The sequence below is a fragment of the Phocoena sinus genome, chromosome 11 (genome assembly GCF_008692025.1).
Source record: "Phocoena sinus isolate mPhoSin1 chromosome 11, mPhoSin1.pri, whole genome shotgun sequence".
NCBI classification, from domain to species: Eukaryota; Metazoa; Chordata; class Mammalia; order Artiodactyla; family Phocoenidae; genus Phocoena; species Phocoena sinus.
Window position 1 is genome coordinate 72,775,942 of NC_045773.1, and position 26,929 is coordinate 72,802,870.

General features: G+C 51.8%; 1 protein-coding gene across 1 annotated transcript; it reads left to right on the top strand.

The window, feature by feature from the left end:
* The first annotated feature begins 11,819 nt into the window (after nt 1-11,819).
* On the top strand, nt 11,820-20,940 carry CAPN11 (calpain 11). The gene is made up of 18 exons (XM_032648813.1): nt 11,820-12,013; nt 12,216-12,384; nt 13,909-13,992; nt 14,085-14,170; nt 14,415-14,489; nt 14,758-14,918; nt 15,067-15,236; nt 17,627-17,638; nt 17,928-18,139; nt 18,431-18,470; nt 18,568-18,636; nt 18,722-18,779; nt 18,903-18,967; nt 19,245-19,313; nt 19,734-19,812; nt 19,910-20,026; nt 20,498-20,556; nt 20,682-20,940. Exons 1-18 carry the CDS (start codon nt 11,901-11,903, stop codon nt 20,706-20,708), a joined length of 1,665 nt encoding a protein of 554 aa, XP_032504704.1. The 5' UTR covers nt 11,820-11,900; the 3' UTR covers nt 20,709-20,940.
* Nucleotides 20,941-26,929: the final 5,989 nt, after the last annotated feature.

Here is a 26,929-nt window from a genome sequence, read left to right on the forward strand (position 1 = left end):
CTTGATCCCTCCATCAAACCATCCTGAGGACCTACTGTGCACCGGTGACACAGTGAGGAGCAAGGCTGCCTCCTGGGCACCCACAGCCGAGGGCACGACAAGCCAGACCGAGATGGGAGTGCTCGCTAGGGCCAGCCCTGTTCTTAGCACTTTCTATGAGTGAACTACAGGCAGACCGCAGAGATACTGGGGTTTCTGTTCCAGGCCCACCACAATAAAGCAAATATCACAATAAAGCAAGTCAGACGAATTTTGGGGGTTCCCAGCGCACATAAAAGTTACGTTTACACTGTGGTCTATTCATGTGCAATAGTGCTATGTCTCAAAAAACGTACGTGCCTTAATTTAAAAATACTTTATTGCAAAATATGCTAGCCATCATCTGAGACTTCAGCAAGCTGTAATCTTTTTGCTGGTGGTAAGTTCTAAATGCTAAAATGTGACCCAAAGACACAAGGTGAGCAAATGCTGTTGGAAATATGGCCCCGGTAGGCTTGCTTGATTGACACAGAGTTGCCACCAACCTTCAATTTGTAAAAAAACGCAATGTCTTTGAAACACAATAAAATGAGATGGGCCTGTAATTGAGTCCTCAGAGGTGCCCTATTCCAAATTTATAGATGAGAAGCGTGAGGCCCATGGCCGAGATGTCTCTTGCCCCAGGTAACGCAACCTGTACACAGTGGAGTTAGGACAGGGTGAAAAAATCTTAGGATGTTATGGGAGCTTAAAGGCAGGACACCTTGCCTCATTCAAACATTTTAGTGTCCAGCTGAGAAGACTGACATGGAGAGTGATGACTCTAGGACCCACAATTAGGCCAAAGTGACTGGCGTGGTACCAGACACCTTCCCCCAGTGTCATGGAGTTAAGCCAGAAACACCCCCATCACCTGCTCTGAGGCATGCCAGTGGCCTAACCATGCCAAGAAGAATGTTGTGGGTTGAATTGCATCCCCCAAAAAGATTTTTTGAAATCCTAATCCCCAATACCTCAGCATGTGACTTCGTTTGGAAATAGGGTCATTGCAGAACTAATTAGATAAGATAGGGTCATGCTGACTCCACTACTGGGCACATACCCAGAGAAACCATAATTCAAAAAGACACATGCACCCCAATGTTCATTGCAGCACTATTTACAACAGCCAGGTCATGGAAGCAACTGAAATGCCCCTCGACAGACGAATGGATAAAGAAGATGTACGTATATACAATGGAATATTAGCCATAAAAAGGAACAAAATTGGGTCATCTGTAGAGACACGGATGGATCTAGAGACTGTCATACAGAGCGCCATAAGTCAGAAAGAGAAAAACAAATATATATTAACGCATATATGTGGAACCTAGAAAAATGGTACAGATGAACCGGTTTGCAGGGCAGAAATTGAGACACAGATATAGAGAACAAACATATAGACACCAAGCGGGGAAGGCCATTGGGGTGTGTGTGTGTGTGTGTGTGTGTGTGTGTGTGTGTGTGATGAATTGGGCGATTGGGATTGACATATATACACTAATATGTATAAAATGGATAACTAATAAGAACCTGCTGTATAAAAAATAAATTAAAAATTTTTTAAAAGATAGGGTCATGCTGGAAAAGGGTGGGTCCCTAATCCAATACAACTGGTGTCTTTATAAGAATAGGAGACAGACACAGAGAAGGCCATGTGAAGACACAGAGATGCACAGGAAGAACGCCATGTCAGTGGCTTCTGGAAATGAGGAGGCTCTCAAGATAAAGAGGTCTGGTTGAGGTGTCAGGGACAGCCCCTTCCTGGCAACCCTGGGCGGAAGAAGAGGGTCTCAGACTTATCCCGACGGGATGATACGGTGAGGACAGCCAGCCTCATGGTGACCTCCAGTGTGTGGGTGCTGGGTCTCCTGTCCCCACAGGGAGATGGCCCTTGGACTGGTGGGTGGGGACCAGGCAGATGGAAGGGGCCAGCTTAGCGACAGCACCAGCTTGTGGGAGGACAAGTGGGAAGGAGGCAGCTGTTAAAAACGTGCCACTGGACTTCCCTGGTGGCGCAGTGGTTAAGAATCTGCATGCCAACGCAGGGGACACGGGTTCGAGCCCTGGTCCGGGAAGATCCCACGTGTGGCGGGGCAGCGAAGCCTGTGCGCCACAACTACTGAGCCTGCGCCCTAGAGCCCGCGAGCCACAACTACTGAAGCCCGCACGCCTAGAGCCTGTGCTCCGCAACAAGAGAAGCCACTGCAGTGAGAAGCCCGCGCACCACAACGAAGCGTAGCCCCTGCTCGCCACAACTAGAGAAAGCCCGCACGCAGCAACAAAGACCCAACGCAGCCAAAAATAATAAATAAATTAAAAAACAAACAAAAAAAAAACGTGCCACTGGGGCTTCCCTGGTGGCGCAGTGGTTGAGAGTCCCCGGTCCGGGAAGATCCCATATGCCGCGGAGCAGCTGGACCCGTGAGCCATGGCCACTGAGCCTGCGCGCGTCCGGAGCCTGTGCTCCTCAACGGGAGAGGCCGCAACAGTGAGAGGCCCGCATACCGCAAAAAAAAACAAAAACAAAAAAACAAAAAAAAGGTGCCCCTGACCTAGGAATCCCACTGCAGTTGGAGAGTTCTGGGTGGGGGTGGGAGTCCTCCAGCCCCTCCCCCCAGAACCTTCAACTGTCAAGCGCCATGCGAGCCACCAGCATGCTGCACTCCCCAGGTAGGCGTTGATGGGGTTTGTCCCACTCCTGTCCTGGCAGACTAGAACCTCCCCCAAGGGAAGGGGCTGTGTCCCCTTGAGGGTGACTCCTCCATCAGACTGGGTGCTCCTGAGGCGCAGGAGCTAGGCCTCTTCCTCAGCTGGTTTGGGAAAGAAAGGGCCACGGACGGTCAGACCTGCAGGAGCCCAACCTCGTCACCACTGAGAGTTTGGAGTCGGGGAGAGGAGAGGGACCAGCCACCGCACTGTCACAGCCACCTGGGAAACAGGCTTGTGTGAAGGAAGCCCCCGTGGCCATGGCCGTGGCTGTTAGAGAAATAAGGGGCACCCTAGGCCCAGCCTCCAGGCTTCTTGGGAAGTGCAGGCCGAAGGGGAGGCCCCAAGTCCAGTCTAGACAACATCTTTGTTTGCTCTCTGCTCTGGAAATTAAGCTGTCCCTAAATCTACAGGTCCCCAGTCTGATGGGAGAAGACAAGGCATGCCCTGTCTTGTCCAAAAATCGTCCTATACATCCAAGCCTTGTTTTCACGTATTGCTCTAGCAGCCTGCCTGTCCTTCCCACAGCCAGCCTTGTCTGTCTGTCTGTCTCAGCTTGCCCATGGCCCTGGCCCTGAGACATTCTGGGAGATAACTGTGGTGAAGTGTGTGTGTGTGTGTGAGTGTGTGTGTGAGTCCTCCCTGCCAGCCACTGAGTCAGAAGCGCAGACCCGGCCGACAGAGTATGCAGGACCTTAGGCAGGTTTGGAGTCAGGACAGTGAGAAATCACTCCTCAGCTGGGTGATGGTCCGGGGACGGACGGCTCCCGGAGCATGAGGGAGGTGACATTTAACCCTCATCGCCTGCCTTGGTCTGCCCTCAGATGTTCTCCAATTTTCTTAGACACCAGCACCTTCTGTGGTCCTTCCAGAACCCCTGGAGAGCTCGGCATGTTCACTCCTGGGGGCAGCCGGGCAGAGGGCAGCCCCATGGTGGAAGGGCACGGAGGGTTCCCTCACCATGCGGGGTCTTGGGCCATTCACTTAGTCCAGATTTCTCACCCTCCACACTCTTGACATTTGGGGGCAGGATAATTCTTTGTTGTAAGGTCTGTCCTGTGCACTGTGGGATGTTTAGCAGCATCCCGGCCTCTACCCACTGGATGCCAGTAGCTCCCACACCCCAGTCCCCTGTTAGGACAATGAAAAATGTCTCCAGACATCGCCAAGTGTTCCCTGGGGATGCGATCACCCCCCACCCCTCGGTGAGAACCGCTGACTTACCTTCTCTGGGCGGGCCCTGGGTTCACCCACCTAGGTCGGCTGGCAACATGGGGTGAGGACCCAGCAGTGAAACAAAACAAGTTCTGGATTCTCTTCTCTCTTAGGGATGTTCTTTGTCCTTCCTCTCAGGACCCTGTCCTTATGCTCATTAAGTCCTGTGACAGAGGGGTATGCAGGGGGCTATGTGATCCTGCTAGGAGCTCAATAAATACTAACTAGTTGACCAGCCAGATCAGCGGGGAGAAGACAACTAACATTGTCTGAGCACCTATGGAACACCTGTCTTTTTCATGTATGTTGCATTATTTAATCCTGATACATACTTCAAGATAGGATATAGCAACCTCTTCATGCAAATGAGGAAACCGAGGCTCAGAGATGTAAAGCAACTTGCCCAAGGTCACACAGCTACCCACTCTGGCTTGGTGCAGCCCAGGGCACTAGCTCTGCTAAAGAGAAATAAGCTACCTCCTGACCCCTTTTCCAACACCATCCTCAACCTCTCCTCCCAGCCCAGGGAAGGAGCTTAAGAAAGGCCACCTAGAGGCTGTAGTAAGATGGAAGAAGGGCTGGCCCCAGACCTGCTGACCATTTGTCCTTCTCTCCAGCACCTCCTCTGCCCCTCCACCGAGGCTCCCTCCCTGAAAGGCAGTAAGGGTAATGGGTGAGAGCATGGACCAGCCTGCCTAGGTGTGACACTGACTCTGCTGCCAGCCAGGTGTGCAGCCTTGAGGAAGTTCAGCCTGTGTGCCTCACTTTCTCCCTCTGAAGCAGGGAGACGATAATAATAAACCTAACTAACAGGGCTGTTGTGAGGATTCAATGAGTTAATGCGCATAAAGTGTTTAGAGCCATGCAGGCATGCGCTGAGTCCTCAAACTCTGTTAATTATTATTACTTTTATAAATGCTGTGTAAGTGCTAGTTACTTTTATAACTGAGGGAGGATTCCTACTATCTTCTCATCACAAGCCACAGGCTTTATGGAAGAAGCAAAGGACAGGATTCCAAATTTTTCTTCAGCAAACTCACCCTAATCCTTACAACCAATGAAATTTTCTTAGTGGGGGCCAGAAGCCTCCAGGCCTCAGGGACCCCAAGGGACCCCAGAGAGACCTCTCTGCTGTAGCCAAGACCTTTGTCATTCCCTGCACCAACACTCTGGCTTTCCTGGGCTGAGCTGGGCCCTTTTTGGTCCCCAGCCCAAGCATGGCCTGTGGACAGTGCTGGACTGGAGTCTGCAGGTCCCACCATTTACTGGGCACCTGCTAGGGGGCTCCCCCTAATGGATGGGCGTGTCCCAGGGATGAACCACATGCCCACCCATTCCTTTCACAGATTGTTATTGGGCCCTCTTCCTGTGGGAGAAACTGAGATACACTGACCTCCTCCCTACAGAAGCTGCCAAGAACATCCTTCAAAATATATATATATATATATATATATATTTTTTTTTTTGCGGCACGCGGGCCTCTCACTGTTGTGGCCTCTCCCATTGCGGAGCACAGGCTCCGGACACGCAGGCTCAGTGGCCATGGCCCACGGGCCCAGCCACTCCGCGGCATGTGGGATCTTTCAGGACTGGGACACGAACCCATGTCCCCTGCATCAGCAGGCGGACTCTCAACCACTGAGCCACCAGGGAAGCCCCAAAATATTTATTGATCACCTACTATGTACACAATACAGCAGCAGGAATACAGCAGCAAACAAAACAGACCAAAATCCCTGCCTGCGTGAGCATTCATTCTATGAGGGAGGCAACCAGTAAACAAAATACATGTGGAGCTAGAATGGAACAGGGAGTTGGGGAGCGGGGCAGGAGAGAGAAAACATAGATTCGCAAACATAGATGAAAAATTACTACTGTCTGCAAAGCAGACAGTCACTCATTCATCCCCTGAAAGCGTTTCTGAGCCCCTGCTGGGTCAGGTGCAGTGTAAGACTGAGGGAACCCAGCAGTGGACAGGGGACCCCACCTCCACCCTTGAGAGCTCATCACCTCGGTGCGGGGGGAGGGACAGACAGGCCAGGCAGGGATGGGTGTCATAATAAAGGAGAGTGTTGGACACCAGGGCAGCCCCGACTCTGCACAGGCGTCAGGGGAGGCTTCACCGAGCCAGTGGCATTGAGCCAGGACTTTCCCAGTGGACAGATGTGTGTGTGGGATGAGGAGTGATTCCAAGCAGAGGCACCAAGGCAGGAACAGTCAATGCAGCTGAAGAACAAAGGCAGCCTGTGCTCCAAGGCACTGGGCTGGTGGGTGGCAACCTGTGTGGGTTTGTCAGGCTAATAAGTGGAGGGAACGGGAGTCATTCCTGGACCCAGAGAAGTCCCAGGAGACGCTGGTGAGGGACGGGAGAACGGGTTTGCTTGCTTGGGTAATGGGAAGAGTAAGGGGGTATCAGATAAGCTGAGCCACAAATGGCCCGTGACCTCCTTAGTTGACTAGGATGGGGAGATGGCTCTGGGTCCCCAGGCCTTCCCATGGTGGAGAGGCACCTCCTTCCAGGACAGCGTAGGGTGAAGGTCACAAGCCCAATCTGGGGTCTGCGGTCAAGCTTAGTCCACCCCAGCCCTCACTCCGTGACCTTCGACCCACTACCGACCTCCGAGCTCGGGCTTTCTGTTCCGGTCACCGTGGGCACCACGTGGCCCTCTCTCGGGGCCCTGCACAGAGCAGGCGCTCAGGACTGTTATCTCTGCTGTTCTAACTCTTCTTGCCTGTCCGCTCAAGGGAGGAAGCGTAACTGAGACCCCCTGCTCCCCCCTCTGCAGCTGCCCCCCTTCTTTTCCTCACTCTGGATTCCTCCCACACCCCGGCCCCAACTGGGCTCTGTTTAACTTAGACCACATCCTTCCTCCCTTCCCCCAAGCACTTCCTTATTCCAGAGGCAGCTGAGAATGTGGGGAGATGGGGGGGGGCGCAGGCCCCGGGTGCCTGGGTGGGGTAGGACTGGAGATTCAGAGTGGACCTCCGCTCTTCTCATCCCTCCTCCACGCTCTCCTCCTGGGTCCCCTGCTGGTGGCAGTGGGGAGTCAGTCCCACAGAGGGCTGACAGGTGTGGGCAGGCATACTCAGGAAGGGTGTAAGAGGTTGCAGTCCCTCTGGGGGAGGAGGGATCCTGGGTCCCCAGCTGCCAGCTGACTCAGGACCTGTCAGCCAGCCTGATTTTTCCTCTCAGAGACCCAGCCACCCCACCCACTGGGCCATTCCCTAACTGGACCCTCCCCCGCGAGCAGCCCCTTCCCCTCTGCCCTCCTGCCCGCTGCACTCCATTATTTCCACTCTCCCCAAAAGGCAGTGTCTGTTTGCATGGTCTGGAGGTCATTTTCTTTAAACAGCCTTATTGAGCTATGACTCACATACCATACAATTCACCCATTTAAAGTGCACAATCAGTGGTTTTCAGTACATTCACGGAGTTGTGCAACCATCACCACAATCAATTTTAGAACCTTTTCATTCTCCCGCAAAAGAAACCCCATACCCTTTAGCCATCAACTTCCAATCCCCCAACCCTCTAAGCACTAGTCAACCATGATTATACTTCCTGTCTCTATATAGATTGGCCTGTTTGGGACATTTTACATAATCGAAATCGTACAATATGTGATCCTTTGTGACTGCTGTCTTCACTTAGCATAATGTTTTCAAGGTTCATCCATGTCGTAACATGTCTCAGTACTTCATTTCTTTCTATTGGTGAGTAATATTCCGCTGTACGTGTATTCCTCACTTCGCTTGTCCACTCATCAGCTGATGGACATTTGGGGTTTTCTCCACTTTTTGGCTATCGCGAGTGTTGCTGCTGCTATAAACATTTGTGCAGAATTTTTTTTTTTTTTTTTTTTTTTTTTTTTGCTGTACGCGGGCCTCTCACTGTTGTGGCCTCTCCCGTTGAGGAGCACAGGCTCCGGACGCGCAGGCTCAGCCGCTCCGCGGCATGTGGGATCTTCCTGGACCGGGGCACGAACCTGTGTTCCCTGCATCAGCAGGCAGACTCTCAACCACTGCGCTACCAGGGAAGCCCCGTGCAGAATTTTTTGTATGGACATATATTTTCATTTCTCTTGAGTATATATACCTAGAGGTGAAATTGCTGGATCATATGGTAATTCTGTGTTTAACTTAGGGACTGCCAGACTGTTTTCCAAAGTGGCTGCACCCTTTTACATCCCCACCAGCAGTGCCCGAGGGCTCCAATTTCTCCACACCCTCGTCAGCACTTGTTATTACTCTTTTGGATTAGAGCCGTCCTAGTGGATGTGAAGTAGTATCTCATTGTGACCTGGATTTACATTTGTCTGTTGATGAAGGATGTGGAGCAGTTTTTCATGTGATTATTGGTCACTTGTGTATCTTCTTCAGAAAAACACCTATTCAGATCCTTTGTCCATTTTTTGATTAGGTTATTTGTCTTTTTATTATTCAGCGGAGACTGTTTTCACCAACAAGGGGATGGCGGCTCACATAAGCCAGAACCGACTCAAGGCCAAGGGCATGGGCCAGCACCACAACGCCCAGAACTACAACAACCAGAGCTTTGAGGAGCTGCGAGCACTCTGCCTACGGAAGGGGCAGCTGTTCAAGGACCCCTTTTTCCCCGCTGAACCCAGCTCACTGGGCTTCAAGGAACTGGGCCCCAACTCCAAACACGTGCAGAACATCAGCTGGCAGCGGCCCCATGTGGGCACTGGGAAGGGAGGCATGGACTCATGGGGGGTGGGGGTAGTAGTGACGTCCCAGTCACTTGGATAATCTCCAATCCCCCACCGCCCTATCTTGGCTCCGTACTAGACTCCATTTCCATCAAGGCAGGGGACGGTTCGGGACAGGCTTAAGTAAAACCTCTCAGAAAACCCCTGGGAAGGTCACTCACTGACCTTTGCCATCCCAGCCTACAATTAGGCCAAGTTCCCCCTGCCGCGCCCCCATCCATGTTTCCCCTAGAACTCCAAGAGACAGCAGCATTTCCCAGGGAAGTGGGAGGGAGCTTGGGAGGGGGGTGTCCTGGGCTCTCTGAAACTTTTATTCCTTCATCTCAGCAAATCACAAGCAATCCTCAATTTATTGTGAATGGGGTCAGCCCGACCGACATCTGCCAGGGGGTGCTCGGTGAGTGGGGGGCAGGAAAGCTGGGGGCAGGCGGTGAATTGGGAGAGAGTGCCGGGGTGTCTCCTGAGGCTGGGGGACTGGGAGCCCTGGGTTCAGACAGCTCTTCTGTGTCCCTTTTCCTCCCCTAATCCGGATTCCACCCCTACCTGCTGCCATCTGGGTCTGGGAGTAAGCAGGGTGCTATATTAGTTATCAGTTGCTCCAAGAGTCAGTGACTGAAAGCAACAACAAACATCTATCATCTCACAGCTTCTCCGGGGCAGGAATTAGGAAGCAGCATAGCCTGGCTGGTCTGGCTCAGGGTTTCTCGTGAGGTGCCACAGGAGCTGAAGGATCCCCTTCCAAGATGGTGCATTCACGTGGCAGGAGGCCCCAGGTCCTTGCCACATGAGCTTCTCCGTAGGACGCTTAAGTGTCCACACATGGTAGCTGGCCTCCCACTGAGTGAGCGGCCCTAGAGAGAGAGAGAGAGAGAGAGAGAGAGAGAGAGCAAGGAGGAAGCCCAAATGCCTTCACCACCTGGTCTCAGGAGAAGCAGGCGGTAACTCCCCCATGTTCTGCTGTTAAAAGCAAGCTCGCAATCCGGCCTAAGGTCAAGGAGAGGGGAATTAGGCTTCCGCTAACCACTGCAAGTGACACGACTTCCTCAGTCTGGGGTATCAGGTAAAGGAGCGGCCACTCTCCCGCAGGCTCCCACGGACAGCCCCCAGAGAGAGCTTCCTCCCTAAGCCTGGTCCTATCCCCCGGTTTCCTCCAAACCCCTCATTGCATCTTAAGGAAGAAGGCCAGGGTGGGCTTCCTCTGGGCTGAATTGTGTCCCATTTGTGGCAGAGAAGAGGGCAGGGTATGGGTAGGGCAGAGGCCAAGGAGACAGCAGGTCCCACAGCTGCCGCTGGGGCTCACTGAACTGGAGGGCCCAGGGTTACCAGAGGAAAAATTGCTTCTCCCTAGGTGCCCTTTCCACGCTGGTGACGAGAGTGTCCTTAACATTCCTCTCCCCCCTTCTACCCACCTCCAAGCGTTCCTCAGGCAGCCAGAAGGCCTTGGTGATCACAGAAGCTTTGCCAGTGCCCTCAGCCTCAGCCTGGCCCATGTACCCCCTCAGGGCACCACCCTGCCCCAAGCCCCACCCATGGTCTGAGATTCCCCAGGAGAGATGGCAACAGATGACCTCAGCCCAAGAATCCTGCCCCTGTGTCCCAGTGAGGGTACAGACTGAGCCCCTTGGGTCTCTAGTATTACAGGGCTGACAACAAGGAGAGCCGTCTTGATCACCACACCACTGTAATCATGGGGTAGAGGTGGGGGGCCATGGGGAAGGGGATTGGCCTTGTTCAAGGGACAGGAGATGACTGGCTGTCCCCCAAAGATGGCAGGTCCCAGAGGGAGGAGTAAGACCAAGGCCAAAAACACCTTCTCCCCAAATCCCAGAACAAAAACATCTGGCTCTGATTTGTGAGTCTCTCGCCTAATAGGAAAGGTGGAGAACTCACCCCCAGAGCTGGCCCTTCTGCAGTGGGAGGGCATCGGGGAGGGGGCCACAGAGCAGCCCCTGATCTTCTGGGGCTTGGACTCAGGGACCCACACACATGGGAGTGCTCAAACGGGGAGCCCTTCTGTCTTTCCAGGGGACTGCTGGCTGCTGGCTGCCATCGGCTCCCTTACAGTGTACCCCAAACTGCTGTACCGTGTGGTGCCCAGGGGGCAGAGCTTCAAGAAAAACTATGCTGGCATCTTCCATTTTCAGGTGAAGGGCGATTTGAAAGCCAGAGTTGGTTTGTGTATGAGGGGTGTGTGTGTGTGTGTGTGTGTGTGTGTGTGTGAGAGAGAGAGAGAGAGAGAGAGAGAGAGAGAGAGAGAGAGAAAGAATTAGTACATGCTTTGAAGTTTACCTTTTTTCTTTCCTTTTTGAAAAAAACAACATTTATTAGGGTGGATTTTTGTCTAATTAGCAGAGAAATATCCTCTCACTAAAGAAATTATGTAAGCTAATTTTTTTTGGCGGTGCGCGGGCCTCTCACTATTGTGGCCTCTCCCGTTATGGAGCAACAGGCCCCGGACGTGCAGGTTCAGCGGCCATGGCTCACGGGCCCAGCCGCTCCGCAGCAAGTGGGATCCTCCCGGACCGGGACACGAACCTGTGTCCCCTGCATCGGCAGGCGGACTCTCAACCACTGCGCCACCAGGGAAGCCCTAAGCTAATTTTTTAAAGCCCCCAAAGGAAATAGTTGTTATCAGTTTGTGATTCATTCTCCTCCTCCTCTTCCTCCTGCTTCTCTCTCTCTCTGTCTCTGTCTTTCTCTCGGTAGATACACTCACATATGTATATGCACGTATACGTGTGTGTATGTGCATGTACGCATATGACACTGGGAGTTTCTGTCATGTAATTTTTGTAATCTGCTCCTCAAATTATTCAACATGTGGACAAATTCCTCATGTCATAAAAATATTTCTGAAAGTCACAAGAGTTTTTAAGACCTCGGAAGTCCTAAAAGTCCAGCCAAGGTCAAAAGGTGGGTGGGTCCCTCTGGAGGCCATGGCAGAACCTGGAGGTGAGGCTGGGGGGAGGTTCAGGCCTTTCACTGCCTTTCATTGGCGGCGGCGGCGGCGGAGGGGTGAGGGGTCCTCTGTTACTGGTGTGTCACTGAACCTGACACCAGGAGGCGCTCGTGTAACAGAGTCTTCATGCAAGAAGGGAGGGGGGATGTGCGCGCGCGTGCGCGCATGTATGTGTGTCTGAGCTCGGAAGGGGGCCTGGGGCATACAGATGCCCCACGCCCCGCTGAGACCCACCTTGCCGCCCGCAGATTTGGCAGTTTGGGCAGTGGATGGACGTGGTGGTGGATGACCGGCTGCCCACAAAGAACGGCAAGCTGGTGTTCGTGCATTCAGCCGAGCGCACCGAGTTCTGGAGTGCCCTGCTGGAGAAGGCGTACGCCAAGTGAGTGCCCCAGCCTGGCGATTTGCCTGGCCTCCAAGCTTGCTCTGGCAGTCGGCAGTGACGGGGGGTAGGGGAGCAACTGGAATCAGGGGAAGAGGCAGGGGGACGGCAGGACATCCCTCCCTTCCCTCACCTCACCCTCTGAGGTCCAAGCTCACAACTGCATCCCAGAGCCCAGACGGTGCCCTCTCTGTGCCCACAGGCTGAACGGATCCTATGAAGCCCTGTCAGGGGGCAACACGGTAGAGGGCTTTGAGGACTTCACGGGGGGCGTGACCCAGAGCTTCCAACTCCAGAAGCCCCCTCCGAACCTGCTGAGGATGCTTAGAAAGGCCATAGAGCGATCATCCCTCATGGGGTGCTCCATCGAAGTAAGCCACGCTTGGTCCTGCTTCGGGGCCTTTGCACCTGCTGTTGCTTTCACCTAGAAAGTTCTTTCTCCAAATACCTGCATAACTAGCTCCTTCTCATTCATCTTTTAGTTCAAATGGCCCTTCCTCAGGCTAGCCTTCCCTGCTTCCCAATCTAAATTAGCCGCTCCTGCCCCCCATTTCCTCTCTACTTTGTTTTGATTTTCTCCCCAAGATTTATCATGATCAGAAACTGTCTTACTTATCGACGTGTACATTCACAACCAATCTTCTCCAGACAGTTTTCATATTCCATGAAGACAGTGACTTTATTTGTCTCATTCACTGCTGGGGCATGGGGCTTAAGATGGTACTTGGCATGCGATAGATACCCAACACATATTTGTTCAAATAAATAAATGAACCCAGAGCGCTACTGTAAGACCCAGCAATTGTATTCTTGGGCATTTATCCCAGAGAAATGAAGACTTATGTCCACACAAAAGCCTGTACCCAAGTGTTCAAAGCAGCTCTTTTCATAATAACCAGAACCTGGAAACAACTTAGATGTCTTTCAAAGGGTGAATAGTTGGACAGGTGCATACATACCAGGGGATACTACTCAGCAATAAGAAGAGATGAACTATTGACACACAAAACAACTTGGATGAATCTCAAGGAAATTATGCTGCGTGGAAAAAGCCAATCCCAAAAGATTCCATACTGTATGATTCCATTTATATGACAGTCCTGAAATGACAAAATTTTTTTAAATGGAGATTAGGAGTTGTCAGAGGTTAGGGAAGAGGGTCATAAGAGGTGGATGTTGCTTATAAAAGGGCAACACCAGGGATGCTACTGGTGATGGAAATGTTCTATATTGTGATGATGGTGGTGGATACAGAAAACTACACATACGATAACAATGCATAAAACATACATAAATGAGTACTAGTAAAAGTGGAGGCATCTGTATAAGACTGACGAATCGTGTCAACATCTTCATCCTGGTTTTGATATTGTGCTATAGGGAATTCCCTGGCAGTCCAGTGGTTAGGACTCTGCGCTTCCACTGCAGGGGGCAAGGGTTCAATCCCTCACTGGGAATCTAAGATCTTGCTTGCTGCGTGACACGGCCAAAAAAGAAAAAACATGATATTGTGCTATAGTTCTGCAAGATGTTACCACCGGGGGATACTGGATATGGGGTGCACGTATCTCTCTGTATTATTTCTTAAAACTGCATGTGAGGGAGCTCCCTGGTGGTCCAGTGGGTAAGACTCCGGGCTCCCAATGCAGGGGCCCGGGCTCAACCCCTGGTCAGGGAACTAGATCCTGCCTGCTGCAACTAAAAGATTCCCCATGCCACAACTAAAAGAAACAAAAACAAAAAACAAAGAAACCTGCGTGTGAGTCTACAATCATTTGAAAATACAAAGTTTAACTTAAAAAAAAATGAACCCAGAGAGTTGTCACCTCACTTCAGGTGCCCCCATCCCTCTGACCAGACCTTGAGTTCCTTTCCTTCCTCTCTATTCTGTGTAGATCAACAGCCAAAGTGACTTGGAGTCATTGACGGAAAGGATGCTGGTGAAAGGGCATGCTTACTCAGTGACCGGCCTTCAGGATGTGAGTCTGACCACTACACCCCACCCAGAGGGACAGGAGAAGGAGAACTTCTGTGACCCTACACTCCTAACCTTTGCCCACAACCCACCCAGGTCCTGTACCACGGCAGGATGGAAACACTGATTCGGGTCCGGAATCCCTGGGGCCGAATTGAGTGGAATGGAGCCTGGAGTGACAAGTAGGTGCCCAGACCAGCCCTCTGGGGGGAGGGGCAGAGCACAGAGCAGGCCCACGAGCAAGGCCATGCCACAGAGGGACTGACTGGCATCCGGTCACCTGCGCCCAGTGTGAGCCCTTCCCCTCTAGATTCTCCATCTAACCAGGACCCCCGGTAGGCAGACATTCAGGGGTAAGGGCATCCCTGGGGGAGGACCGAGGTGCCTCCTGACCCCCTGCCCCTCCACTGCCTGTCTCTGCTCCAGTGCCAAGGAGTGGGAAGAGGTGGCCCCAGACGTCCAGAGGCAGCTGCTGCACAGGAAGGAGGACGGGGAGTTCTGGTCAGCGCCGCTTGAGAAGGACCACCTTCTGTCCCCATACCCAGTCCCTTCATCTCTCCTGCCACTGTCCCACCTGTGCCTTGGATGGGGAGGCTCTGGGGGTCGCCTACAGGTGTGGGTGTGCTGCTGATGGGCTCTGGCCCATCTAGTTGCGGCAAGTGGGGGGCTACTCTTCGTTGCGGTGCGTGGGCTTCTCATTGGGTGGCTTCTCTTGTTGTGGACACGGGCTCTAGGCGCGCGGGCTTCTTGCCGCTCCCCTCCACCACAGGATGTCCTACGGAGATTTCCTGGACAACTTCACCCTCCTGGAAATCTGCAACCTGATACCCGACACACTTTGTGGGGACTACAAGAGGTGTTGGCACACCACCTTCTACGAGGGCAGCTGGAGGAGGGGCAGCACTGCAGGGGGCTGCCGGAGCTACATTGGTGGGCGAGGGGACTCAGGGGTGCAGGGAGCAAGGGCTGGGCCACTGACTCACCGCACACCTGGGCCCCGTTGAGGAGGCGGGCTCTTGGCTGGGAAGCCCGTCCACCCTGGGAAGGGCAGGGCCATCCTGACCTGCTTCCTCCACAGACACATTCTGGACCAACCCCCAGTTTAAGATCTCTCTCCCCGAGGAGGATGATGCCCCAGAGGACGACGAAGTCGTCTGCACCTGCCTGGTGGCCCTGATGCAGAAGAACTGGAGGCGGGCACGGCCCCAGGGAGCCCAGCTGCAGACCATCGGCTTTGTCATCTACTCCGTGCGTGCCCAGCTGGTCCCCCAGCCACTCTTGCTCTCCCCATGGCCTCACCCCTGGGACCACTGCCCACCCCACCCCACCACCTGACCCGGAACCAGGACACCCTCCAACTGCCTCCACACCCCTGTCTCTTTCCTTTTTCCTTTTTTTTTTTTTTAATTGGAATATAGTTGATTTACAAGGTTTATCAGTTGTACTTATACATATATCCAGTTTTTTTAAGGAATTTTGCCTTTTTTTAAAGAAAGTAATTAATTAATTAATTTATGGCTGTGTTGGCTCTTCGTTTCTGTGTGAGGGCTTCCTCTAGTTGCGGCAAGCGGGGGCCACTCTTCATCGCGGTGCGCGGGCCTCTCACTATCGCGGCTTCTCTGTTGCGGAGCACAGGCTCCAGACGCGCAGGCTCAGTAATTGTGGCTCACGGGGCTAGTTGCTCCGCGGCATGTGGGATCTTCCCAGACCAGGGCTCGAACCCGTGTGCCCTGCATTGGCAGGCAGATTCTCAACCACTGCACAACCGCGGAAGCCCCACTTTTTTTTTTTAAGATTCTTTTCCCGTATAGGTCATTGCAGAGTATTAAGTAGTTTTCCCTGTGCTATACAGTAGGTCCTTATTAGTTATCTATTTTTTTAATTTTTAAAATATTTATTTATTTATTTATGTATTTTTGGCTGCGTTGGGTCTTCGTTGCTGCGCGTGGCTTTCTCTAGTTGCGGCAAGTGGGGGGCTACTCTTCGTTGCGGTGTGTGGGCTTCTCATTGGGTGGCTTCTCTTGTTGTGCCGCACCAGCTCTAGGCGTGCAGGCTTCAGTAGTTGTGGCACGTGGGCTCAGTAGTTGTGGCCTGCGGGGTCTAGAGCGTGGGCTCTGTAGTTGTGGCACACGGGCTTATTTGCTCCATGGCGTGTGGGGATCTTCCCGGACCAGGGCTCGAACCCGTGTCCCCTGCATTGGCAGGCGGATTCTTAACCACTGTACCACCAGGGAAGTCCTAGTTATCTATTTTATATATAGTAGTGTGTATATGTCAATCCCAATCTCCCAATTTAATCCTCACTGCCCATCTCGGCCCTGTCTCTTTCTGGAGTGGTGCTTTGCGCTTTTGAGGCAGGGCTGGCAGTCTTCTTTTCAGATTGTTAAAGTCTGAAACACTTAGGGAGCACTTCTTCTGTGCCAGGCATTGTTCCCAAGGCCTTTCGAATAGTAAAGCCTTTAATGAAGAGGAAGGAGATTGGGAGCCAGAGAGGTGAGGTCACTTGTCCAAACACACACCAGTTCCCACACACTCGGAGATTTCTCCACGGCCCCCAAGCCTCCCCACATGGGAGCATGGACTCCGGCCAAGAGAAACCCCTGACAAGCATTTCCCAAACGGTGCTTTGCAAAATCCTAGAAATGCCCGTTTGTCCATTCATTTACATAGTCAGTGATATTCATGGAGCACCTACTGCATGCCAGGCCCCAGTCAGTCTCCAGAGGTTCAATCGTGAACAGAAGCAGACACGAGCCTTGCCCTCCTCCTAGGCTGTGAGTCCCCCAGGTTAACAGACACACCTGAAGCCATTTCCAAGGTTAGACACAGCCCTGCCAGGAAAGGCTGTATTCTCTACCCCAACCCAGAGCTCCACGGGGCCATCAGTATATTAAAGGTTCTGGTCATCCCTGGAGGAGAGCAACCTATTTATCTTGGTTCATCTCACCTTTTTACAAACTTCTATGTGCTCATTCCTCGGTTTCAATAATCTCCTATTAACTTCCTGCAAGACGTGAGCGCTCCATGGAAAATGCTCTCCCAGTTTTTTATCCCAGCTCTTTAACTGTTCAGCAGTGTGAGATTGGGCAAGTTATCTCACCTCCGGGGGATTCTCTTTCCCATCCTTAACCTGCAGTGGTAAAAATCTCCCCTTGGCAAAACTTTGTGTAAACCGTACTTTGCCATCCAAAGCAGAAGGGTTATTTTTTTTTATTGGGGTGTAGTTGTTTTACAATGTTGTGTTAGTTTCTACTGTACAGCGAAGTGGAGTTCCCTGTGCTATACAGTACATTCTCGTTAGTTATCTATTTTATACATATTAGTGTATATATGTCAATCCCAATCTCCCAATTCATCCCACCACCACCCCTTTCCCCCCTTGGTGTCCATACGTTTGTTCTGTACGTCTGTGTCTCTATTTCTGCCTTGCATACTGGTTCATCTGTGCCATTTTTCTAGATTCAAAGCAGAAGTGTTATTAACGCTGGGACTTTTAGCTCTTAGAGCCCACGCCCCTCCTCACCACCAGCATCCCAGTGCCCTTAGCACCCCCCAACACACACACACACCTGGCTTCCACAGGCCTGAGCCCCTTCACCATCCCGGGGATCTGACCCTCCTCTCTCTTCCCTTCCCAGGTCCCAAAGGAGGTACAGAAGACATGGGGCTTGATCCTGGGCAGACATCCACCCCGCTCCTGGCATGTGGATGGGCAAGGGGTGGAATTCGGTGAAGGGTTCTGGGGCCCACTGGGTCAGGGTTCCAGCCCCCTTGGGCCCTGAGTAAGGGTCAGGGAAGGAAACGACCACACTGGGGTTACCTGCCAGATGGGCAGGGTCCAGGCCCTCCCTAGCCCTGCCCAGCCGGGCATCACCGTGGGGGTCCCTCCCTCCCTGCCCTCCCCTGTGGGCCCTGTACCCACCTCCAGGGCACGGACAGTTTCAGAACCTCCAGGACGTCCACTTGAAAAAGGACTTCTTCGTGAAGTATCAGGACCTGGGCTTCTCAGAGATCTTCACCAACTCACGGGAGGTGAGCAGCCACCTCCGGCTGCCTCCGGGGGAATACATCATCATTCCCTCCACCTTTGAGCCGCACAAGGATGCTGACTTCCTGCTCCGGGTCTTCACGGAGAAGCACAGCGAGTCCTGGTGAGGGGCCCCACCTCACTGCTCCAAGGCCACCTGTCCCAGAGCTGTAAGATTCAAGCTCAGGGGGCAGTCAGCTGGGTCCCCCCGCCCCCGTCCCTATTGTACAGTCAGGGAAACTTAGGCATGAGGCAGGGAGGTCCCAGGTAGTAGCAGAGCCAGAATCAGAAGCCAGATCGCACGAGCCCGTTCCGTATTGCTGCAGACACACGACACGACCTCCCTGACCATCCCACTGGAATCCCTGTCTCCCTGACCCCTGCTCACTCCGAACCTTCATCCACCTCTGCCCAGGGAACTGGATGAAGCCAACATCGCTGAGCTTCTCCAAGAGGTGAGGGGAGGCTGTGGGGGGTGGGAGTTGGGGGTGGCATGTAGGAGTGTGGAAGAACTTTCTGGACTGTGTCCCTCTCCCACTCCTTTCCCTCCAGGAGAACATCTCTGAGGATGACATAGACCAGGACTTCATACGTTTGTTTCACATAGTGGCCGGTGGAGAGGTGAGAGGCAGAGGGCTGGGGGATTGAAAGGAGGTGGTTTGGGGCTGAAGGGGCCAGAGCCGGGGTTTACGGTCCCCCTTCCTAGGACAAGGAGGTGGGCATATATGAGCTACAGAAGCTGCTCAACAAGGTGGTCTCCAAAGGTGAGTCTTCCATCCCCCACTCACAACCCTTTCCCCCACCCTTAATCACCCCCCACCCCCCCCAAACCCCAACCACACCCTGCTCATCCCTCCCCTTCTTCCTGCCCCTTCCCTCCCTCACAGTCAAAAACATCCAAACCAAGGGTTTCAGCCTGGACGTGTGCCGCTGTATGGTCAACCTCTTGGATGTATCTTCCTGTCCAGTGGGCAGTCCTGTCCAGTGCTCTCCTGCCCCAGCCCCTACCCCTGAGCCTGGCCCTAAGGTGGCCATCTCTGACCAGCCATGCCCTCCTTCCCGGTGGGGATTAGGCGCTGGGGTAACAAAAGATGCCAGGTCTTCCGGCTGTTACCATGGTTACCATACAGGCCCCTTGGGTCTTGTGCCCTACCTCGGTGAGTCCCTCTGCTTCCCAGCCCCCAGGATGCCCTCCCCACCCTCCTCTTATATCCTTGACTACCTCCCAGAAAGATGGCTCTGGCAAATTGGGGCTTCAGGAGTTCCAGATCCTGTGGAGAAAAATCAAGAAATGGACGGTAAAGGGCATTGAGGGGGCAGTTTATGGAGGTAAGAAAGAGAGGTCCTCTGGAGGGAAGAGGACTAGTAAGGATGGAGCTGGAACAGGAGCCCCTGACTAGACACACACACACACACACACACACACACACACACACACACACCAGGATGGAGCCGTTGATGTGTTGGCCTATTAACTAGTCAATATTCAATAACCAGCACAGCCCAGGTATCAGCCAGCGTAAAGGATACAGGCAGAGAGACCCGGGCAGGGTGCCAGGAAGTAACCCCACAGTCACCAGGTGATAGGAATACTGGAGCTCAGCGAGTGGGCCAGCGTAGGGGGCCCCCGGGGTCTTGGGTAGCAGTCGTGAAGCATTTCATCACTTCAGCCACCGTGCCATGCACATGGCCCTACCACATCTGTCTTGTCCCTTCAGGACATCTTCCAAGAGTGTGACCAGGACCACTCAGGCACCTTGAACTCCTATGAGATGCGCTTGGCAATTGAGAAAGCAGGTGGCCAGGGGCAGGAGAGGGCTTTGGGGCAGGGACGGGGGAGGCAGCGGTGGCCAGAGGGCTGGACTCTCCCCCTCCACACTCCTCTCTCTCCCAGGCATCAAACTGAATAACAAGGTGACACAGGTGTTGGTGGCCAGGTATGCAAATGACGAAATGATCATGGATTTTGACAGCTTCATCAGCTGTTTCCTGAGGCTGAAGGCCATGTTCAGTGAGTCAGGCACCTGCCCACTCCCCACCCTGGGCCAGTGGACCGCCGGCCTTCTCCCACATACCCACATGAAGAGCACTGCTCCAGAACCATTCCCCTCCACCAGGCACAGATGATCTGGGCTCAGATCCCAGCTCCACCACTTGCTGGCTCTGTTGCCTTGAGCAAGTCACTTTATCTCTCTGTGCCTCTGTTGCCTTGCCTATAAATATAGATAACAGTACAGCCTGCATAGAAGGGAGGCGGAGATTAAATGAGATAGTATTTGGAGAGCACTCAGAACAGGCCCTGGTTCAGAGCAAGGCTGTAGGAGTCCTTACCATTAATTCCCTGCTGGGCTGGGGGTTTGGCTGGGAAGAGGGAAGGAACGGCTTCTTACACCTGTTCTGACATCCTCCCTAGTCGGGAAGGGGTCTTGCAGACCACTGACTCAGCTCCCAACCCTTCTCCCTTGTCTCCTCCTTGAAACAGTGTACTTTCTAACCATGGACCCTAACAATACTGGCCAGATTTGCTTGAACCTGAACCAGGTACATGGAAAGGATCCTCAGGCACCCCCCCGCCACCCCCGCGGCTCCACTGGCCCTTCCCTTTCCCCAGACGTCATGCCCCACCACCACCTCACCCATCCTCTGATGTTCTTCTTGCCCCACAGTGGCTGCAGATAACCATGTGGGGTTAGTCACTGCGGGAGCCTGGCTTCCTACCGCCATCGGCCCCGCCCCCTGCCCCGCCCCGCCCCACCACCACCCCGCTGCCGGGTTCTGGCCCGGGGGCCGGGGTGGTCCTTGTGGCGCTCAACTCTGCGGTCTCTGCTGATGGAACGGCCGAGATGCCGTGCTTATTCCGGCAGCAGGACCTCCAGGCTCACCCTCCCAGCGCAAAGTGTTTTTCCCCCCCAGTCTCCCTCCCTCTCTGAGTACATTTCACTAAAGATTAAGTGACACTTCTGCGTTGTCCCCGGCTGGGGAGGCTGTCCACGTTTCCTACCCTACTCAACGCTGGCCGGTTTCGTGGCTCCTCCCTTCTCCCCCCCACTCAAGGGCATTATTATAATGAACAACACATGCCACTGGCTTCTGTGTCTCTTGTGTTTCTATGCCAGAAAAAGACTGGCAGGGGTGTAAGTCATTTCCTCAGTACCAAAAAGGGGACACCCAGGAGCTCTCAGTTGGGGTGATACCACCCCCTATCCAGGGAGCATTTGGAAATGTGTGGTTGTCACAGAAGCTAGAGGGCGCTGTTGTCATTTATGGGCAGCGGCTGGGATGCTAAAGGCATAAGAGTCCCTGTCTGTGAACTGTACACAGCGCGGTACCCAGAGCAGCATCCGAGGGGAGGGCTGAGCCGCAGGACCCAGAACCGCCCCTCGCATCTCCTTCCTCAAACTGGAGTCTCCAAAGGTGACACTGCTGGTCTAGCAAAAGTCAAAAATCCTGCACTGGCAGGAGTCAGCCAGTCATAGAAAGGAACTGACCCTCTTAGATGTGTGGCTGGGAAGGGTGGGGGACAGTGGAAGTGGGTGAGTTCATTCCTGCCTTAAAGGTGTTCAGATTCAAATCATTCTTACTGTTAAAAAAACTGCTGACTGCCAGGCTATGGTCCTCACCGGAAGGGTGGAGGGATCCTTGGTTCACCAGTCCTTGACCTTGGAGTCTCTGCCTCAGATGCCCCCTGTTTCCAGCCCCCAGCCCCCAGCCTCCTGCTGCAGTGGGAAAACTGAGACCACCAGCAGTGTCCCCCAACTGCACTTCTCCTGTCCTTCCAGATTGCTCCGTGGCTTCCCCCTCTGGGGAACTGTGCCTGCGAGCTTTTCAGCCTCTTGCATACAGACCGCCTCCAAATTCCCTTAGATTAGGGTCGAATAAATCTAAACCCCAAAAGAATTGGGATCCGTCCTGGGTCTGTGTACTTTCAGCTTCCCAGCGTAGCTAGCTTCGTTTCCTCCTGCAGTAAGGACTCAAAGACTTCCTTCTATTTGCACTAAACACGCCCATTCCTCTTATGCTTGGGGGCGTGGGGGGCTTCCAGCCTTCCTGGGTCTGGTGACTGATTCCCTGCACCAGCCCTGCCCCCTGCCTCCTCTGTGACAACTGCCCGTCACTGTCACTCCATTGCCTCCCCCACCACCTCCCGAGGAATCATTTCCAGCCCTGCCACTCTCTTCTCCCATCCTCTCCCCTCTGCAGTCTTGTCTGAGAGAGAAGGTCACACTCTGTTAATGAGGGTCTTAAGACTGATTCCTCCACCCTAATTTTCTACCACCACCTTTTCTCCTCAGAGCAGCGAAGGAGCAAAGGTCCCTGGGTGGGTCAGGGATCCTTTGGGAGAGGCCAGAAAACTAGCAGGTCCTTTGAGTTTTGAGAGAACCCGGCAGTGCCCAGTTGGTTCTGGGGAGCCCAGCAAGATGCTGACCACACCCCATCCTTGTCCCTTGCCCTAGCGGAAGATGCTGCCAACTTCTGGCTGGATGGCCTTGGGCAAATTATTTTATTTCTCTAACAGAGTTTCCTTTTTCTCATCTGTCAGTTGGGGGTGAGAGGGAGTTCACTGGTGGCCTAGAGGTTAGGATCCTGGGCTTTCACTACCATGGCCCAGGTTCAAGCCCTGGCCGGGGAACTGAGATATCCCACAAGCCGTGTGGCTCGGCCAAAAAAAAATGGGGGTGACAGTGCCTGTCTCAGAGGGCTGCTGTATGGACGACTGAGGTTATGAGGGTGAAATACTGTGCTTCCCACAGATGGTAAACTCATTCCTGTTACATAAAAATCGGGTTCCCCTCTTGTTGGGTGTCGAGCCAGAAGACACAACCAAGCCAAAGAGCAGGAGAAGGGAGGATTTATGACTTGCAGCGAGTAAGGAGGACACTGGAGATCCTTCCCAAAGCAGTGTCTCCCCAACAGCCAAACTGGGGACGTTCTAAACTAAGGGTACATGCATATTCATAACGGGGCTTGAGCAGAGGAGAATTCAGCATGGAATTTGGGCAAAAGTCAACAGAGGCCAAGCTTCAGTTGACTGAAGTCACAAGGGCCGGAAAAGGTCAACATCACCATCTCTTAGGTTCCAGTCGAGCTGATGGTTGAGTGCTTCAGGCCAATCTCTACCGCTGAACCAGAACTGGGAGTCTTTACAACTGATGTATCATCTCTGCCATTCTTACTTCTCTTGCCTAAGTCATTCCGTTCTTCTGTTCCCTCACGATCATTATTACTGAGACCTGTTCAAGGTCAAGCACTGTGGCCAGGCTTAGATCACAAAACAGTTTAGGCTTAAATGGCTTCTCTGACGTCAAAAAACTATATCTGGGGACTTCCCTGGTGGTCCGGTGGGTAACACTCCGCGCTTACAGGGGCCTGGGTTCGATCCCTGGTCGGTGAACTAGATCCTGCATGCGTGCTGCAACTGGGAGTCCGCATGCCGCAACTAAGAAGTCTGCACGCTGCAACTAAAAGGTCCCGCGTGCCACAATAAGATCCTGTGCAGCCAAAATAAATAAATAAATGAATAAAAATAAAATCTTAAGAAAAAACAAACTATATCTGGATCCCCCTACCCTTTCTGCTTATACCGTCACCACACTTAGCAGAGCCCCATATATAGTTTGTGCTCTGAACAACTGAAAGGGGCATCATTCACCCAGATTATGATGTGAGGAACATCCCCAGAATTTTAGCACCTGACTGTCCTGTATTGGAAAAGTGAGATGAACTAGCATACATTTAATAAACATATCTAATTCACGCATGCATCAAACATGCCTACATCACATTCCTCCACATCCAAACTCTAAAACAAAAGTTCCCCCCAGCTACAGCCAGGCCTGGCTGCTCCCTCCTCCTGCCTGTCAAGTCTGCTCTCTGCACACACATCCTCACCAGCCCCTTCTGACTCAATCTCGTTCAACTTCACTTGCCTCCTTCCCCAGCCTAATGCTTGGGAGACCTTTCCCATGACGTCTTTGCCATCTCCCAGTGTTGTGTAACCACATTTTCTGCTCTTCTCTTCTGGTCCTCAGCATGCGGCACTTCCTCTGTTCACAGAGGTGGGGTTTTGCTGGGGAAGGGCACTAGACCATGCTGCCTGCACCCTGCACAACACAAGCTGGGTGCCCTTGACTGAGGTCACATGGTAATCTAGAGTTCACCTCTGGATGACTCACTGCCACTCTGCACAGCAGCTGCCCCCGTTTCCTTTAGACCCCTGTCTACACCCTCCAACTGCACTGCAAAGATGAGGCCACATCAGGGAACAGAGGTCCCTTAGAATAGATAGCTCCAGAGCTTCGTCCTCTGGTCTCTGAGAAAGTGGGGTCAAAATGTGCTAGAAATCTTGCCATTTGCAACAAGATGGATGGACCCTGAGGGCACTATGCCAAATGAAATAACTCAGACAGAGAAAGACAAACACTCTATGATCTCACAAGTGGAATCTAAAAAAATTTTTTAATAATTTAAAAACAACTCATAGGACTTCCCTGGTGGCCCAGTGGTTAAGAATCCGCCTGCCAATGCAGGGGACACAGATTCGAGCCCTGGTCCGGGAAGCTCCCACATGCCAAGGAGCAACTAAGCCCGTGCGCCACAACTACTGAGCCTGCGCTCTAGAGCCTGCGAGCTACAACTACTGAGCCCACGTGCCAGAACTACTGAAACCCACGCGCCTAGAGCCCGTGCTCTGCAACAAGACGAGCCACCGCAATGAGAAGCCCTTGCACCACAAATGAAGAGTAGCCCCCGCTCGCCACAACTAGAGAAAGCCCACGTGCAGCAACGAAGACCCAATGCAGCCAAAAATAATAAATTAATTAATTAATTTAAAAAAACAACTCATAGATACAGAGGACAGATTGGTGGTTGCCAGAGGTGGTGGTGAGGGATGAGTGGAATATGTGAAAGTGGTCAAAAGGAACAAACTTCCATTGATAAGTCATGGGGGGAATTCCCTCGCAGTCCAGTGGTTAGAATTTCGTGCTTCCACTGCCGTGGGCCTGGGTTCAATCCCTGCTCAAGGAACTAAAATCCCACAAGCTGCATGGTGTGGCCAAAAACAACAACAAAATATGAAGTCATGGGGATGTAATGTATGGCACAGTGACTATAGTTAATAATACTGTTTTGCATATTTGAAAGTTGCTAAGGCTGTAGATCTTAAAAGTTCTCATCACAAGAAAAATGAGAAGGAAATGTCTGAATCTAGGACTGGGGCAAGAAATATACGGGATGAACCTGGAGCATCTTGTAGTGCCAGAAAGTACGGAAATGCTAAAAAAAAAGTAGCAAAAACAAAAAGCACGATGAGAGTATGTCAAAGGTGGAGTGTAATTCCCCTCCCCTTAAGTGTGGGTAGCACATAGTGACTTCCTTCCAAAGAGGACAGTGTAGAAATCGAGAGAAAAGAGTAGCTTCAAGACAGAGAAACCTGGGAATTGCCTGGTGGTCCAGTGCTTAGGACTCCACAAGCAGTGAAAACTGAGGGACCGAGTCCAATCCCTGGTCAGGGAACTAAGGTCCTACAAGCTGCATGGTGTGGCCAAAAAAAGAAAAAGTAGAGAAACCTGACAAACACGACTTCAGGCAGGTGATCAAGGTTAACACAAGAGAGATAAACCATGTGGATAGAATATACCCTTGGTATGATGTGATGAGAATGGCATTTTACATCTGTGGTTTCCTTCCCCCAAACCCCAAACTCCAGTCTAATCATAAGAAGAACATCAGACAAATCCCGCTTGAGGGACATTATACAAAACTCCTGACCAATACGCCTCAAAACTGTCAAGGTCATCAAAAACAAGGAAAGTCTGAGAAACTCTCACAGCCAAGAGGAGCCTAAGGAGGTAAGACAACTAAGTGGAAGGCGGTGTTCTGGATGGGATCCTGGAACAGAAAAAGGGACATTAGGTAAAAACTAAGGAAATCTCAATAAGTGTGGGTTTTAGGTAATATTGTTGTATCCATATTGGTTCCTTAATTGTAACAAATATACTGTACTAAGATATGATATTAATTACAGGGGAAATTGGGTGTGGATATACAGAAATTCTCTGGGCTGTCTTCACAATTTTCTGTAAATTTAAAACTATTTGAAAATAAATAGTTTATTTTAAAAAGTAATTAAAAGCAACCCAAGTGCCAATCAGTAAATGAATGGATAAAGAAAATGTGATATATATATATATATATATATATGTGTGTGTGTGTGTGTGTGTGTGTATATGTGTGTGTGTGTGTATGTGTATACACACACACACACAGTGGAATGTCACTCAGTCACAAAAAAAGAATGAAATCTGGCCATTTGTGACAACATGGATGAACTTAGAGGGTATTATGCTGAGTGCAACAAGTCACACAGAGAAAGACAAATACTGCATGAGTTCACTTATACGTGGAATCTAAACGATAAAACAAATGAACAAGCATAACAAAACAGAAACAGATGTACAGATGCAGAGGACAAACAGGTGCTTGCTAGAGGGTAGAAAGGTGATATGCATACCTTGGAGATATTTTTCTATTAGTATACAGAGAGCAGAGTACTCCACTGCAGTGAAGTCTCGACATTTATTTATCAGCTCTTTATTGAGTTGTTTCCAATCTTTTACTACTATAAGCAATGCTAGAGTGAATAACACTGCACATATGTCATCTCATATAGTGGAAATATTTCTATAGGATAAATTTCTGAAAGTGGGATATGGAGCTAAAGAGTATATACATCAGTAATTCAGATACATATTAAATTCCCCTCCATAAAGGTAATCCCAATTTACGCTCCCACTAGCAATATAAGAGTGTCTATTTCCCCATCAAGGCAGCGTGTCGTCAAACTTTTGCATATTTATAATGTGATAGAAGAAAAATGGTTTCTGACTGCCCTTGTAATTTGCATTTCTTTTTT